Source organism: Camellia sinensis, chromosome 5 (assembly GCF_055761805.1).
Source record: "Camellia sinensis isolate YWXY chromosome 5, ASM5576180v1, whole genome shotgun sequence".
NCBI lineage: Eukaryota > Viridiplantae > Streptophyta > Magnoliopsida > Ericales > Theaceae > Camellia > Camellia sinensis.
This window is the reverse complement of record NC_138965.1, coordinates 90,354,885-90,372,390: the sequence shown is the minus strand read 5'-3', so window position 1 is coordinate 90,372,390 and position 17,506 is coordinate 90,354,885. Positions and strand designations below refer to the sequence as shown.

The 17,506-nt window shown below is 37.8% G+C and overlaps 1 protein-coding gene across 10 annotated transcripts in view; it reads left to right on the top strand.

The window, feature by feature from the left end:
* Positions 1–17,506, top strand: part of LOC114268958 (AMP-dependent synthetase and ligase family protein) — a 59,334-nt gene that overhangs the window by 6,673 nt on the left and 35,155 nt on the right. For 7 of the 10 annotated variants that reach the window (XR_014329772.1, XR_003631458.2, XR_014329774.1 and 4 more), the window contains exons 3-5: positions 10,223–10,419; positions 15,087–15,137; positions 15,440–15,643. Coding sequence is in view for 5 of the 10 variants with exons in the window: in XM_028210206.2 (XP_028066007.2) it covers positions 10,223–10,419; positions 15,087–15,137; positions 15,440–15,643 (452 nt within the window). In the remaining 5 variants the exon portion in view is untranslated. The remainder of the gene's footprint in view (positions 1–10,222; positions 10,420–15,086; positions 15,138–15,439; positions 15,644–17,506) is intronic. The other 3 variants (XR_014329773.1, XM_028210200.2, XM_082869229.1) reach the window with 1 other exon arrangement.

Here is a 17,506-nt window from a genome sequence, read left to right as displayed (position 1 = left end):
TACGGTCTGACTTGGGTGGGGAATACTTTAAAACTGAGTTCTGTGAATATTTGGCCAAATTGGGTACCATTCACCAAACTTCTTGTACTGATACACCTACCCAAAATGGTCGAGTTGAGCGTAAACACCGTCATCTCCTTGAGACAGCCAAGTCTCTCCTTCTCTCTGCCTCCGTTCCGGCTCCATTTTGGGGTGAGGCAGTTCTTACTGCTGCTTTTCTTTTCAACCGTATGCCTACCTCCCTTCTTTCTAGTCGGTTTCCTTATGAGGCTCTGTTTTCTCAACTTCCTAATTACTCCCTCCTTTGTGTGTTTGGGTCTGCTTGTTTTGTCCTTTTACCCCGTAAAGACAGGATCAAACTTAGTGCCCGGTCTGTCTTATGTGTCTTTTTGGGTTATAGTCTCACTCAGAAAGGTTATCATTGTTATGACCCTGTTTCTCGTCGCCTTTATGTCTCCCGCCATGTTGCCTTTCTCGAACGTCTATCTTACTTTTAGCTTCTTCCTCTCACCGTCCCAGTTTCCACAGAGGATTTGGTTTATATTGATCCATTTCCTTCTGAGGTCCCATCTGCTGAGTACATCTCCACAGTTCTTCCTGCACTTGTTCCATCTTCTTCTCCTGCTTCACCTTTGACTTCTTCTCCTCCTTCGTCTTCTTCTCCTCCTCCGTTGTTAGTTTGTTCTTGTCGCAAAGCTCCTCCTCCACCAGTTGTCTCTGGCCCTGCTGTTGATCCTCCTGCTTCTGACGACTCTGGTCCTGCTACACATTGATATCCTCCTTAAACGCGTCATCCTCTAAACAGGTTAGGTTGGTCTAATACTTGTTTTTCTGCTTCCTATCGTACCTTTTTGTCTGCCATTCACTCTTTTGTAGAACCTCAGTCTTATAAGGAGGCTTGTTAGGATCTTTATTGGGTTCAAGCTATGGAGGATGAGTTGTTTGCTCTATAGAAAACTAGTACTTGGGAGTTGGTTCCTTTGCCTGCTGGTAAGAATCTGGTTGTTTGCAAATGGGTCTACAAAGTCAAGACTTATTCTAATGGTTCTCTTGAGTGCTACAAAGCTTGTTTGGTGGCCAAAGGTTTCTCCCAGGAATATGGTATTGATTATGAGGAGACATTTGCTCTTGTTGCCACGATGACTACTGTCTGTACTTTGATCTCTGTTGCTGCTGTTCGTTCTTGGCCTTTTTACCAGATGGATGTTAAGAATGCTTTTCTTAATGGCCATCTCACTGAGGAGGTTTACATGCGTCCTCCCCCTGGTCTTCACCATTCCTCTGGTCAGGTTTGTCGTTTTCGGTGTGCTCTGTATGGTCTGAAGCAGTCTCTTCGTGCTTGTTATGATCGCTTTCAGACTGCTATTACCGAGCTTGGGTTTCGTCCTTTTGCTTCCGACTCTGCTTTATTTCTAAGACATACCTTGGCTGGTTTTGTTGCTCTCTTACTATATGTGGAAGATATAATCATCACTGGCTTTGACTCTTCTCCTATCGCTGAGGTCAAGCAGCATCTCTTCCGCACCTTCAAAATGAAGGATCTAAGACCATTGCGGTATTTTCTTAGTATTGAGGTGGCTTATTCTGCCAAGGGTTACTTTCTGTCCCAGGCTAAGTATGCCAACAAGGTTATCCATTGTGCCGGACTTACTAACACTAAGCTTTCTGATATCCCCCATTGAGCTTAATGTAAAACTCAACACTACTAATGGTGTTCCCCTAGACGATCCTACATTATATCGCGAGCTTGTGGGTTGCTTAGTCTATCTGACAGTTACTCGCCCTGATCTTGCTTATGATATCCATGTGGTTAGTTAGTTTGTTTCTGCTCCTCGCTCTACACATTGGGCTGCTTTGCTTCGGATTCTTCGCTATCTTCGCAGTACTATCTTCTAAGGCTTGCTTTTTTCTTCTACTTCTTCCTTAGACTTGGTGGCTTATGCTGATGTTGATTGGGCCGGTGATGTTAATGATTATAAATCTACTTTTGGTTTTTGTATGTTTCTTAGCGATTCTCTGATTTCTTGGAAAAGCAAGAAACAAACTGTTGTTGTCCGTTCTACTGCCGAAGCTGAGTATCGTGCTATGGCTCATGCTACTACTGAAATTGTCTGGTTTCGTGGTCTCTTATCTGACTTGGGCGTCTCTCAGTCTTCCCCGACCTCTCTCTATTGTGACAACCGAAGTGCTATTCAAATTACTCATGACACTGTTTTCCATGAACGGACCAAGTATATTGAGATTGATTGTCACTTTGTCCGTCAGCATCTACAGTCTGGCTTTATCTCGCTTCCTTTTGTCTCTTCAGCTCTACAACTTGTTGACTTCTTCACCAAGACTCACACTACTACTCGGTTTCGGTTTTTTCTTGACAAATTCTCAGTGTTTTCTGCTAAAACACCTTGAGTTTGAGGGGGGTGTGTGAGAATGTATTCTCTTTTTTCCTTATAGGATTAGGAATTAGAATCCTATATCTATTAGACTTCTATATATCAGTGATGTATTCATGTATGATTAGGATTTAGTATTCTATATAAATGTATTCTTTGTTTAATATATACAAGTTGAATATACAATTCATTCAGAAATTCTTACAAGCAGCTTTCTGAGAATTAAAACAACCAAATATGTTAAATTTTTGCCTTCTTCCCCAATGATTTTTTACAATTTCCATGGTGCTAAAGCATCACGGAGGACCCAAATTGATTAAGAGCTGATCACACGCTCTACCTGCATTTACCAGTCCAGCCAGCAGGGACACCACTTTGTGATCCGCCTCATTTTTCTTTTAGATTAAACGGTGGAGGACAAGCAAGCAAGTCATATCTTCTTCTTCTCCTCCCCCACTCTCCACATCCAAGGTTGCCAAGTTTACTTGTTCTTCTTCATTTGCTTCTTTGTATGAGTGGGTGATGCGGAACGTGTGCACCATTGAGATTCTACTATTGTCTTTAATATTTATTATCTAATTGATTTCATTGTTTTATTTTAACTATAGTCTAATTAAGAGTTTTGGTTTGGTTAGGATTTTTATTGATATTTATTTCCATATTCTATTAGGATTTAGTTTCCTATCTTAATTGAGTTTTATTAGGAGTTTAAATTTTGATTTAGTTCCCTATTTTGATTAGATTTTCTAGCCTATATATATATATATATATATTAGTGTTTACATTGTAATAGTAAGCTTTTGATTAATGAGAATTTTGAGATATTAGGCTGTAGCCTTTTTGTGTTAGGGTTGTGGTCCTCTTCTTTGTCACCTTTCTTTCTTCTCTCTTCTCTATTCTCTTTCCTTAAAGCGTTCTTCATCAGTGGACTCTTGGTTTCAGCTAGTGGCTTTGATTTTCTTTAGCGGAGTACTCTTGATTTAGACTATAAACTGTGTATTTTGCAGTCATATTTTTGGAAATTCTATTAAAAGTGGCAGTCTGTTAACTAGATTAAAATGGTGTGTATAGTTTCTTGTTTGTATGATGCAGTTTTCTTTCTTTTTTATGTAAGGATTTTTTATTTTTATTTTTATTTTTATTTTTTTGGTATAGTAAATGGTGGCAGACAAGAAAGAAGTTTAAACTGAAATATTGTAATTTCTTTACAATTCTTCCTTGTATTAGTCAGAGGGGTAATTTGTTCAAAACTAGTATGAATATGAGGGTTAAGGGAGAGAATCCATTATTATTCTCTCATCTCAATAATGTGTTCCTTTCCACTCTCTTCTTGTTTTACACCATTTTTTCAAGTTGGTATGAAAGCTTTGAATTTGGCGCTGTAATGTAATTTTTTTGCTCTCCACGGTCAACTAGGAGAGCTGATTCTTCTTATATTTTTCATTTTTTTTAATCCAAGCTGTCTAGATATATGTTTTCTTCCTTTTTCTATTTTTCAGCAAGAATGGGTATTTTTTCCGGATCTGTTCATCAAGGCCTGTTCAGAGCAATTTTCTGGGTCTTCTGCTACTAGGAATGCTGACTAGGATCTTGGATGTATTACCCTAGATTCCTGAGTCCTGGTTGCTGGTTTTGATGCTCTAGGTGTTTTGGCTGATAGAGAACAGTGTTTGAGCAGCCTACTTTTCTTCCTTGTGTGCCTTGTTAAGGATTGGTTGGGGTCTGGCAGATCATTTTTTAAGAGCAGTAGTGCTTCTCTTGGTTGTTGGGAGTCCCTTACTCTTTTCAACACCATTGTTTGTGGTTGGTTCTCCATTTTTTCCTCTGCAAGGAGATGGGATGCAGTTGCACATACCTACTTGAACGCAATATAACCCAAGTATATGATTTGAAATGTTGGATTTACAACACTGAGCGGGGGGACTCTACTATTTCCACCTATTTTCACACGCTTCGTGCCTTGTGGAGGGAGTTGGATCACTACCGCACACTTGACATGGATATGCCTATAGATGCTTTGAAATTGCATAAGTTAATTGAACAAGAAATTGTGAAAGTTAATTGAACAAGAAAGGATAATCGAGTTTCTTGCTAGATTAAATCTAGAATACAACCAGGTCAAAATCCAAATATTGGGAAACACTTCCATCTCTATAGGAGGTCTAGAATGGGACCATAGAGGAAAAAAGAAGAGAGAGAGAGAGAGAGGTACGCTTAAAGTTCTCTATTTACAAAAAAAATTAGGTTTCTTTGTACACAACCCCAATAATACAAGTATTCTATAAGTAATAAGGAAATGGACAAAACTTGAAAGAAATCCATTAAGGAAACTTAAAAATATATTCAAAATTCTAATAGAACTAAAAACTCAATATAGCATCTTTTGACTGATGCTTCTTGCCCCTCCTAGAATATGTTTGAAAGCCTCCTCTTTGATTCCTATCAGGTCTCTGTGGTTGAGTAGAACTCTCTTTCGGAGTGTAACGACTAAGATAATGCTCCAAAATGGTGGGATCAAGACAAGGAAACTCATCTTCTATAATCCACACATCTATATCTAGACAATTTTTCCCTCTCAGAAGGTAGCATTGATAACCACCAAGTAAAGAACCAACATTTGTAACAGTGCTGCTAGTGGTGTTGGTGGTGGGGGACGGTGTACGAGATGGGTGGCGAGATTTTTCGGCTGCAGCAATTACGGAGTAATTGGGGCAAAATTTTCGGGGAAATCTGCGATCTCGAGGGAGGTTATGTGATGATTCGACAGGTTGGAGGGTTAAGGACAGAGGGAGGGGTGTGGGCTGTTCAGATGGGCAGATGGGCTAACTCTTTTTCTTTTCTTTTTTTCCTCTTGATTGTGACATCAAGTCAAGACAAGCAAAGACCAATAACAGGAAAAACAGCAAAATGAAGACCAAATGCAAGAAATCATCTCAGGTCAGATTGCAGCGCAGGTAAGATGCATAACGGGGCTTCTTCCATCCAAATCTTCTGTCCATCCACATCCAAGGCAAGTCGAGCAAGTTGATGAGCCACAGAGTTCTCGTTTCTGCCTACATGTGAGCATTCAACTAAAGAAAAATATGACAACCTACTTCGAATGCTTGACACTAGAGCACCAATGTCTGAGAGGTCATCTACCGTGGATAGCACATTGTTGATGACCTGAAGGGAGTCCCCCTCTATATGAATATGCCTGAGCCCAAGATCAGCAACAAAAGTGACTGCTTTCCACGCCCCCAAGACCACCACATGAGCAGCGAGCATCGAGGGGGACAACTTTTATTGCAATGAGGTTGAAGATTTGTTCATGGAATGTGTGTGGGTTGAATGATAGGGTGCGTTGGATGGCGGTGAAGTCTGTGTTATAGGTTACCGGGGTAGAGGTCTTTTGTTTGCTAGAAACCAAAATGGCAGAGTTAGGTGGTGAGGTTGTGAGGTGGCAGGTTTGTGGAGTGGATATATCTTTCGGCTAGGGGTTCAGCAGGGGAGACACTTGTGTTGGGATTTGAAGTAGTGGAATAAAGTTGTTTTTAGTCGTATAAAAGAACAGAAGGCAGTAGTGATGGCAGTGATTTAAGGGATAGATGATAAGGAAAGTGTTGGTAGTCTGTCAGCAGAGGAGGTTTTGCAAAAGGAGAAGGCGAAGGAAGAGTTTGGTTCAATTGCTTAGATGGAAGAAGTCAGCTATAGGCAGCACCAAGGTTCTGAAAAGCGGTTGCGGTTTCCATAACGGTGGCGGTGGCGCGGTTGCGGTTGCAGGGTGTAAAGGCCATAGCGTAACGGTTGCGGTAACCGGAACCATGAATTTTTTTATTTTTCGCACAATTTGAAAAAAACTTACCGATACGCATATTTTTTTTCCATGATCATATTTATTAGGTTTAAAATAATTATTGATCAATTTTTGTAAATTTTCAAGTATGGTCTAATATATTTTATATTTTTAAATCACTATAAATTGAGTTTTTTACATTTTATTTTAATAATTAATGACTTTATATTATACAAAAAATCAATCACTAACTATTATATATAAGATAAATAATGACAAAAGTAAGAGAATAAATAAAAGCCTAAATATATATATACACACATATTTTAACCAAGTCAAATAGATAATGATCACACTTATTATTATTATTATTATTATTATTATTATTATTATTATTATTATTATTTTTGAGTAATAGCAGCTGAATAGACTAGCATAGGTCTTACAGCTTCAACAAATCAATAACATATTCTTCATCTTTTCTCTTCTCTCTCTCTATCTTTTGCTCATCCATCTTCTCTCTTTATCTTTCCTCTTCTCTCTGTCCCTCTTCTCTCTATCCCTCTTCTCCCATTTTAAGCTTTTTTTTTTTGGTGTTTTTTTTAAAGAAGCAGTTTGGAACCGTTACGTAACGGTGCGTAACATGCCGTTAAGACCACTACGACAGTCGCTACGGCCGACACACTTGTGAATCTCAATCGCACTGCAAAAGCGGCCGTAACGGGTGGCGGTAACTACCACAACCATTACATAACGCCATTATGTAACGGTTGCGGCCGCTTTTTAAAACCTTGGGCAGCACCCAAGGTGTTTCTGGTTGAAGGAGGGGGATCGTAATACAAAGTTTTTTCTTCGCATGGATAATGCACACAGAAGGGTTAATCAGATTGGAAAAATACGGATGGATAGGGTGGAGATGAATACTGAGGAAGAGATTAGTGCAATGCAGGGATAGTAGACTTTTGTAGGCGACTCTTTCAGGGTGGCAAGGGAGAGTGGTGGCCAGGCCTGAAGGGAGTGATTTTTGGTAAGATGTCGGAAGAAGACACAAAATGATTAGAGCATCCTTTTCTAGACGAGGTCTTAGGGTCGTTGTGTGAGCTGACTTTGATAAAGAGTACTTTAGGGAGTATTCCTACCTATTTCATGTCAGTGCATGTTATTCCAGTATCGATTGTCCATCGTTTGGAAAAGTTACAAGGAGATTTCCTTTGGGGTGGGCTAGTGGATGAATTTAAATTTCATTTGGTGGACTGTATGTAGTCTAAACGAGGGAGTTGGTTTGGGGTTAAGAAAGTTTGTGGTCTTTAATAGGGCATTATTAGGGAAATGGTTATGGAGGTTGTAGGATGTTTTCAGAGGGTACCCAATCGTGCCCAACAGTTCAGACTCTCAAGCCCCTAATTTAGTCTCACAAGTGCAATGTGAAACATAAATGAGAGTCTAGATCCAACAACTTTTATAAAAAATCTATTTTATTGCAAAACCTTTGCAAGAAATGGACTACATCATTAGATCTTAGAGTCGCCACCTAATCTTTTGAAAAAATTAGGAAACCCGTGACTCGTGCCAAAGGCTACTGTCCGTCATAACCAAATTATCTCGGTTCGGGAACTTAGGTATGAAGAGGGAACGCCATGGATTGAGCACCCTTAATCACCCGATCAAAAGATTGGCCTCTACTAAGTCATTATATGAGTTTTATAGCCACCATATGCTCATGTTCCGGTTATTTTAATAATGCTAACATTACTATGTGAAGCAAGCAAGTATAGATTATGTTACTCATTTTAGTTATGCTATGATTTCATGCATTTTGAAAGACTTTGAATAAATGTACAACTTGAAGAAAATTGAGCCTACATGCATAGTAATCAACATCATTCCAACCCAAGCAACACAATCTTCATCCATTGGCATTAAAGGAGATGTTCCAGATAAGCAAGTAGCCACATGGTATAATGCTGGACATAGTAAAATAACATACACAATCGGGATGCTAAAACTAGAAATTCTTACCTAATATTCATCCATGGTAAGCTAAAAATATTATGTTATAAACATATGCATGATTCTATATGCAAATAGCTAATGTAATACATACACAAAATGCAATTAAAGATGTAGCTATTAATACGTGACATGTGAATCATCTCAAGGCATGAGGTAACACATAGAACCACGTTTCAAATGATAAACCCCACAAATGAAGATGAGCTGAATCCAGATGCATGGAAAGTGAATGCAAGCCATGGATATGATAAATAAAACATGATGTTTAACAACAGATATGGCAAGCGTAGAAATAAAAGGGACAATCTCGGAAAAGCAAACAGAAAATAAAAAATTGAAAGAGCAACAAATAAAATAAAATAAAAAATCATCTGAAAAGCAAACGAGAAGAGATGAAAATATATATGTAGTTGCATTTATCTATATATTTTTTGTCGAAACCAGTCATCCTGTTTCTGTACAAAAAACATCCTCTTACTAGCTTCCAAATTAAAATTTCTGTAGAGCAGTGCTAAATACAGTGCTAAATGAGGTCCTCAGGGTTTAGAGCTAATTATATTCAATTTATTTTGTTATAAAAAGGTTAGTGGAGGCATGAGTTTTTAGGGTTTCCAAGTGTGTATAAAGGAGATAATGGTTTTGCTGGCCTAACTAAGCAAAGGACAAGACTTTGGGCGGCTGTGACCAGTGATTCTAGTTATATAGCTTTTGGGCGCCATGTTTGAATGGTTTGAGGAGAAAAGGGATGGGTCTTCTCAAATAAGATTTCTAAAACTATTTTTGTTTTGGGTTTTAAAGGTATAAGAATGAAGAGCAAGATTCTCAGAATCAATCTGAGGTTTCTTAGGCATCACCCCTATGGTTAAAGTTGCGTCACACAATCCTCAAAGAACATGGTTGTTAGAAAATCACTCAAACTTATTTCCCTATTGGATTGAGAGTATCATGTAGTTGTGCATGTCTTGTCCATCATAGTTCTAACTTCTAACGTGTCTTGGACTCACATTGTCAAACTAAGAGGCATAGAATGGTAAAACCCATATAGACCTACTAAAATGTGACACCTAGGTTTTGGCAATGTATAATATTGTCTACTTTGGACTAGGCACATAGGACTTTAAAATGCTTTGTACAATGATGATTTAAGGCTCACATTTATAAGGCACATCACACACACTTCACCAAGCGATATGGGACGGAGTACATGAACTTAGTACCTTTACCGCAACTTAATTGGTCCCAAGCTGCAGGAACCAAGAAGCAAAGTCACTTCTAAGGAGATGGCATGTCGGTGTCGAACACCTACATTTATTGGACACTTTGTGACACATGTTGGAGTCACAACCAAACGTTTCATATATTTTTTTTAGACCCGGACATGACACTTGTGGGGGCACATGTATTATACACACAAAATACATTGTTAAGCTTGAACAAAATGGTGTAGATGATGCAATGATAAAAGAAAAAACAATGTAAATTTATATTTATTAATCCCTCTTTTAAACTTCTGGAATTAGTATTCTGTTACATTTTTTTTTATTAACTTTGAATGAAATATTTATGTATACTACATATAATAAATATATAGGACTATATATTGTGTCCCCCATGTATTGTATCTTGTTTTCATTATTCATGAAAAAAGGTCTTCTTTGCTTATAGATGAAGGCAATCCTTCCCTCTTGATCATTTTTCTTCTACTCATGTTATTTCCCTTTCTTTATTTGATTTTTATGAAGCTTCCTTATTCATTCGGAAAATAAAAAGTGGTATGGCCTCACCATAAATTGCATCTAATCTTAAATGAGTGATTCTATTTCCCAAATAGTTCCATTTTATTTATTTATTTGTTTATTGTTTTATTTTTTGTATCAATAGTATCAGGTTCCTCTACATGTATTATCTTTCATAGAGCATGTTTAGATTTTTTTTACCAAGTTTGTATTGATTTAAGGCATTATCTTCACTTCTTTTTGTACGTTGTACAAATTTCATAGTATCTTCTTGTGCGCTTTGAGTTAATTTGCTTGCCCTTTTTTAGGTCTTGTGAATCGTGTTTTGTGGATGCAAGAATTGTATCCCTCAGTTGGGGAAGAATTGTTACTGTTCAAAACATCAATAAGCTTTATTGATCATTTACAAGAATGCTTGGGAGCTCTTCTTGCTACTTGTACATTGGTCATACCTCCTTTCAATGAGTTCAAAGAAAATCCTTTTTATGTATACGATTTTTTACAGGTACATTAGAAATATAGAACTGCAATTATATTGGACAGTTGCTGAAGTTATTTACTGCTTATTGGCCAAAGCAATCACAAAACCCCTATGCCTGCTATCCCAATGGCATAACTCAATTTTTGTTCCAATAATGGGAGTTGTTGAGTAGGGTTGAGAAAGCATAGACATAACATCGGGTTTTATTTGCATGAATTGTGGACCTATGGACTTGAGCCTAGCATTGCGTGGTCATGATACTTTGTGGTTATAAAATTATGAAATATCTACTTCTATATATATATTTATCTTTTATAGTTGTGAAATTTAATTTCCTAAGAAAAGAGAGAAAAAATGTATTAGGGGGATATGAAATTATTGGCAAAGTTTCCCAAACTTGGGATTTGCAAATTCTTCATTTAGTTAAACACATTTCCCTTTTTCAACGGACTAAGAAATTTCAAACATCTTTGGGTTTTATGAATGAGAGGATATTTATATGGTGAATTGTGACATTCTAAATGCTAGACTTTTTACTCTTGATGGGTGCATATATTTGTCTTTGTGTTCGTCAATCCTTTGCTTATTACTTATGGGTGGTTTGATAGTTTGTTATGTAGAGCTTATTAATTATATGCATCTCCTGCCTATTAATCTACTTGAGATTGTGCTGAGACGTTAATCTTTTTTATTTTTAATCCTTATGAGCAACATCTTCTTATTAAAACTACCCATAAATAAGAAAAAGACCTTATTTTTGTACTTTTTATTTGTTTCTACTCATTCAAGTTAGTTGTCAATTATCCCACATAGTTTGATATAGGCTTGTTCTACGGTATTAGATTTTGAAGCATATCCATTATGCACAACTTAGTGATTTCTATATAGAGCATAAAAGGTGATTTCAATTCCAAGGTTTTTTATTTTTTAAATATACTTTACTTTTTATTGTTTTGAAAAAATCCCCGTCAATAAAACAAATTAAAATTAAAGGCTTTTGGTTCAAAATGTTATACATGATTGGCCCATGTTTTTTAGATTTATGGATTGATTTGTTAGAGCATGAATATTTGTCATAATCTTAATTTACTGGAGGTGGGTGATGGAATGTAAGTTTGGGTTTGAAGTTACGGTGTGGATATTGAAAGAGGTCAAAAGTTCTCACGGGGTGGGCTTTTTTGGAAACCCATTAGGGGAAGATGGTCAGATTTTGTTGGGCATGTGTACTTTACTAGACGTGATGGTTGTAAGGTAAGAGTTTGGATTGCGGTCTGATGTGGGGATGCTCCTTTGTCTAGGCCTTTAGCAGAGCTATATCGTATTGCAACTAACAAAGATGATTGGGAACCATGCTTTGTATGGGAACAATGTTTTGTTTGATCTTTTTAGAATTGGTAGTTAGATATGGTTTAGGTTTTCTTAGAGCAACTATACAATGTAATGGTCAATGGGTGTAGAGTAGACGAATAGAAATGGAAGGATGCAAGGAAAATTCATATTTAGAGGATTCTATTCTCTCATATATCGTGAAGGGATGTCTCATTTTCATGAAAGTTTATTTGGAAACTAGAGGTTTCTACCAAAGTAGCATTTTTTGTTTGTACAGGGAGTGTGAAGGTGGGTTTTCCCTAATCAGTGTTATGTGTGCAAATAAGAGAAGGATTTAGTTGATATCTTTTGAGTCATTGTGATTTTGTTAGAGATTTATAGAGTTTTTTGTTTTTGTCTTTTCAGAATGAGTTAGGTTATGCCAACTTCAGTGTTACAATTATATGATTGTTAGGCCCATGGTGCCAAGTGAAAAGAGTTGAGGCATGGATGGTGGCTCCTATGTTCTTAATGTGGTGTGTTTAGAGAGAAAGAAATTGATGTACTTTTGAAGATGCAGAGATGACCACGCATAAATTTAAGCTAACCTTACTTTAGTCTATTCATTAATGGATGAACGAGAAGGTTGTGACACTTCTTTTTTTGTTGGTGGATTTTATAGTAGAGTTAAATTTTGAGGGTTTATAGTTTCTTTTTGGTTGTTTTTTTAATTAATTCTAGATAGATTATAAGAAGCACGAACACTTCTAGAAAAGTGGCGTGTCTGTGTCGGACACCGACATTCGTCAAACACTTCTTGACATGTGTCCAACACTCATCAATATGTGTCTTACTTAAAAAAAGAAAAGAAAAATGTAGATTCGGATACTCTTTGGACACTTGGAGGATACACATGGCCATTGCTTAAACACACGTGTCCATTGATTAGACACACGAAATTAATTATAAGTTTGAACAAAATAATTTTAGAATATGAAGATAAAGAAAAACAATATCAATTTGTGGGTATTTGTATTGTGCTTGGCATGTGGCGAGCCCTACGGGTGTCACATCATCACCATCACACATCCACGAGGTAGACCTCTAAGGAACCAAGATGAGTTGTGGTTGTATGCCTAGCCTAAGCAGGGACATGTACACCACCAAGTATGAAGCATCACCACGGCTCATCTAGAGCTCACCATAATCCTTTATGCTTCATAACAAAATGTGTTCTTTGCCCACTCACTCCAGCTCAATGGCAACATAGTTGGACCCTTGGCTCACCTATGTTCACTTGGCTGCTTAGGATGAGCCCCCGGCTCACCCATGTAATCACCCACTTGGCTACCTAGGTTGAAAACAAGACCTAGGCACTCCCGCTTGTGATCATTGGAGGATTGTGGATTGGAGGCTAAGACCTTAGGATCATCAAGGTCGTGTAACTGTCTCTCCGCAATGACAGTTCCACCTTGACTAGGGTAAGCAAGGAGATGTTGACCTTACATTCACATCTGTTGCATATATGATACACCTCTCAAGATATCATACCTACACCTACACCTATAGCTCCTATGATGCAACCTTCCCTAGGACCTAAATCATAAGACACAGCTAGTAGGGCTAATATCACTTTCCTATTGAGTTGAGGAGAACTTGCCACTTGTCCGTAGGTTGCCTGGGCTCCAATATTCCTAGAGTCTATATAATGGTATCATAAATGCAGCCACAAAACACAACAAGAAGAACAACAACGTATACATCACAACGTGTTCAATGCCTCCCACTGCTGCCTCTTTCATCTCTAAGCTTGCCTTGGTCTTCTCCTCTTCAACTTCCGGTGATTTCAGGCCATTGAAGTGCCCGCCATCTTCCCAGAGGTCAACGACCGATCACCTCTACCCACACTTACACACACAATTTATAGAAATTAGTATTATATTACATTTATTTATTGTCTTAGAATGATATATTCATATATATGACATAATAAATATATAAAATTATATGTTTTGTCTGTGTCCTCCACGTGTTGTGTCTTGTATTTTTTGAAAATTACCATGTCTGTGTGTCCATGTTGTATGCATGTCATGTCACGTGTCCGTGTTCGTGCTTGTGCTTCTTAGGGTAGATTACACTGACCTCCCTGATTAATGGATTTATTATAGCGCACCCCTGTGGTTTGATGAAATTACACTGACCTTCTCTCTGTCAGTTTGTTTAGTAACAAACCTAACAAAATAGTTGAATTTATATAATTGTCCTCACTCTTAAAACAATTATTTTATAACAGAAAAATTGAATTTAGTTTATCACCCTCACTCTCTCTTCTTTGCTTCTCTGTATCTATCTCATTCAGATTATCCCTTATCTGCTCCCGTTACCCTTCTCTCTCCTCTTCTACTTTCCTATCCTTCACAATATCTTTGTTACATCCCATGCGTAGGATATTTGATTGATTATCCTATGCATAGCTAGGTCTGAGAACCCAAAGGGAAAAGATCACCACTGACCAGCTTTACCACTGTTGCTTCCACCACCACAACATCACCACTGCCACAGCCAGCTCTTTCTCTCTCCTCTCTCCTCTCTTGTCTTCTTCTCTCTTTCCCCTCGCCACTGCTAGGTCTCTCTCTCTCTCTCTCTCCCCACCCCCACAGCTACAGCTGCCTCCCACTCTCCCTGCGCCCTCTCATCTCTCTCACTGCACCCCCATAGCCACTGCTACCTCCCTCCCTGGCTTTTCCATCACCCTACCTCTACTGACACTAATTCTATTAACTAAAACCAGCATACTTTACAAACCCCAGCCCCTTTGATTGGCGAATCTCACAATCGTGGGTGTGTACGAGAGAGATATCTGGTTGGGTGGTGGTGTGCATATCTTGTCAGGAAAAAAAAAAAAAAAAACAGTATTCTGTTTTCCCTAAGAATTTATGCAGTTTTTATTGGGCTTAGTAAATAAACTAAATTTTTCTGCCAACTAAAACTTAACCAGTAAACCTTTGAACCACATGAAGGTGAAAAGTGAAATTTAAAGGGCACAGAAATCCCGTGAGCTCCAAAGGATCAAAAGTCCTTGGTTATAATTTAATGTAGCAAAACATTTTCGTGATGATGTCTCTCTCACATTTTTTTCATGTATTTGTTGTTTCATCTTACTAAAATGTTTATCATATGTCATTTAGTCTTTAGTCTTATATTATAAATACATGTGTAAGAGGGGAGAACCCTAATTGATTCTATTGTTAATACAACATCAGCCGTTCTCTCCTTTTTCTCTCTCATTCTTCTTCTTCTTCTTCTTCTTCTTTTCATATGTAAACCTAACAATCATGTATGCCGAGTTATAAGTATTTAATTGAAATATTTTCCATGAGAAGTTCTGCAGGAGCACTGAAAATTTTGGATGTTTTGGAAATATAGTTGAGCAGGTACATGATTTTATTTGAACACAAGATAAGTTTTGCTTGATTAATGATATTTGCATCAAAAGAAGGAAATGCTTCTAGTTTGTGATTTCTTGCTATAAGTTCGTTTGTACTTTGATCATCTATTTATCATCCTCTTGGGAACAAGAAAGGAATCTCTTTAATTAATTATTCACCTATTTTTCTTTTTATTTTTTCAACATGATCAAAAACTTGCTATCTAGTTCAAATCACTCGCAAGCCAGACATTTTCCTTTATTTTGTGGAAATAAATGTTTGTTAATGTTTTCTATTTGTTTTTGCAGGCTTACTCTATCAATAGACTTATTGCTGTCCCATCACTGATGAGAGTGATTCTTCCTGCCTTGCAAAGTCCGTATAATATGAGAGTTCAGAGTTCCTTAAAAATGTTAGTGCTGAGTGGCGAAGTTTTTCCTATGTCCTTATGGGAAATGCTTTACAAGTTATTACCGAAGACTACTATCTTGAACTTATATGGGTCTACGGAGGTTAGAAAATTGCATTCTTACTTTTGACTTTGCAAATAGTTATGGCAAGATATGGCATTTTTTAACACAAAATCTATGTTACCCTTTTCAACACATTCCCCAAGTCCGAGTTAAATCTCAATCCCACTCAATTCCTTCGACGGCCTCTTAATCTCAATCGAAGAAATCCCCAATTGACCCAACCCCTGAATGGAATTTCCATCATCAGGAGTGTTTGCATGATTGCATTTCATGTTTCTCTATTCCTTCTGCTATACACCTTCACTGCATGATTCCCTGATAAATCCTTGCATCCTTCTTTCCCTCTACATTCTCAGCCCCACTGTGAAACCCTAAATCAATAGGATCCAAGGGATCCTCCCTTATTGTTGTGCTAGATTGAAAGAGCTTTCAAGACTGAGCACAGTGCTTCCCTCAGAGATCCTGCGACTTCATGCCCTAGTCAATGGTCCCATATCTCGCATTGATTCTCGCTAGAACTACAGCAAATGCGGCTCTCAAATCTAAATTCATTGACAGGACTTTCAATTGGTTCCGCTGATAAGGCCTTCTACAAGCTTAAAACTTCCTTGATGGCCCAAACCTACATGGGCCCTTGGTTTAAGAAATGAAGGTCCTACAGAAATTGGCTTTGTTTTGTGCTTTGGGCCTCCCTCATTGTGACCTCTTCTAATGCTTAAAGGCCTCATAGTTATATTTGAACTGAATCTGGTTTGAATTTGAAATGGCATTAGTACTGAAATTACCGTCCTTAATTACTACTTGCTGATGGGACTCTTTGTTATTATCACTTATAATGACATCCCCATCTCTAAATTCTAGGACACAGATTAATATCCTTACCTCTACTATCCCTATAGCACGTAGAGAATCATTCATCTTTCTCCACTCCTTGCTACGTTGGGTATTTCTAGGTCTTCCTTTGGCTTTTGCCTCCAGATGGGTGTATGCATGATTTGTGCAACCTGCTTTGCTGAAAATACTCCGGCGAATTTTCCTAGCTCTCACTGGATTCAATGCTGCTTCAAGGAAACAAATAATTGACAGCCTTCAATGGAGATATAAAACCTTTGCTAGTATAAAACCTGAATCAAAACCATTAACTGTAACAGTTGCTTCAAACAAATTAGGAAAATTTCTTGTTCTTTGGTCCACATCCAACAGACAACCACAAGCATCGCCAATTACTTTGAAGAATTCTGTTTTCCAAACATAAGAAGGTAGATTGCCAACAGCAATCCACCCCCCATAGGAAGCAATCACTTCATGACAGACACGTCTTGAAATTCCATTTGTTCATCATCACCTTAAAAGGGTCCCTCTAAAAAACATCTTCCATTATTCCCAAACTGAGTAGTCCATTCTCTACTCTTACAGAAGATAAAAGAACCTTGTTGACCTGGAAAGGAATACACCGAAAGCTCTGCTTCTATAATTTTTCTAAGGACTTTTGAATCATAATCCATGAGTCGTGCAAATTTTCTCTTCTACAGACTACTGAACAACTCCAATCCAATAAACCATATGAACTTCTAGTCTCCCTTGATCTTGGCTTGTAACAATTGACGTTATGATTTCCTCTTTTTGCCCTGGTTTCTTGTACCTTAGAACCTCCTGCAACAAATGCCTGCAGCACATATCTCTCAAGCTCCTTACTGTCTGCTTCATTGGTGAAGAAGACCATACGTGGAGGAAAGGAAGAAAAGGAGACAGAGAAGACATCATATTGAATACCAAGACCAGTTGCGAAGAAGAAGAAATGACAAAGAAAGAGAATGTTAAAAAACGAAGACATTGATTCAGAAAGGAATGAGAGTAAAAATTGAATCCAAAACACCATTGCAATCAGAAGTCCTTGGCACC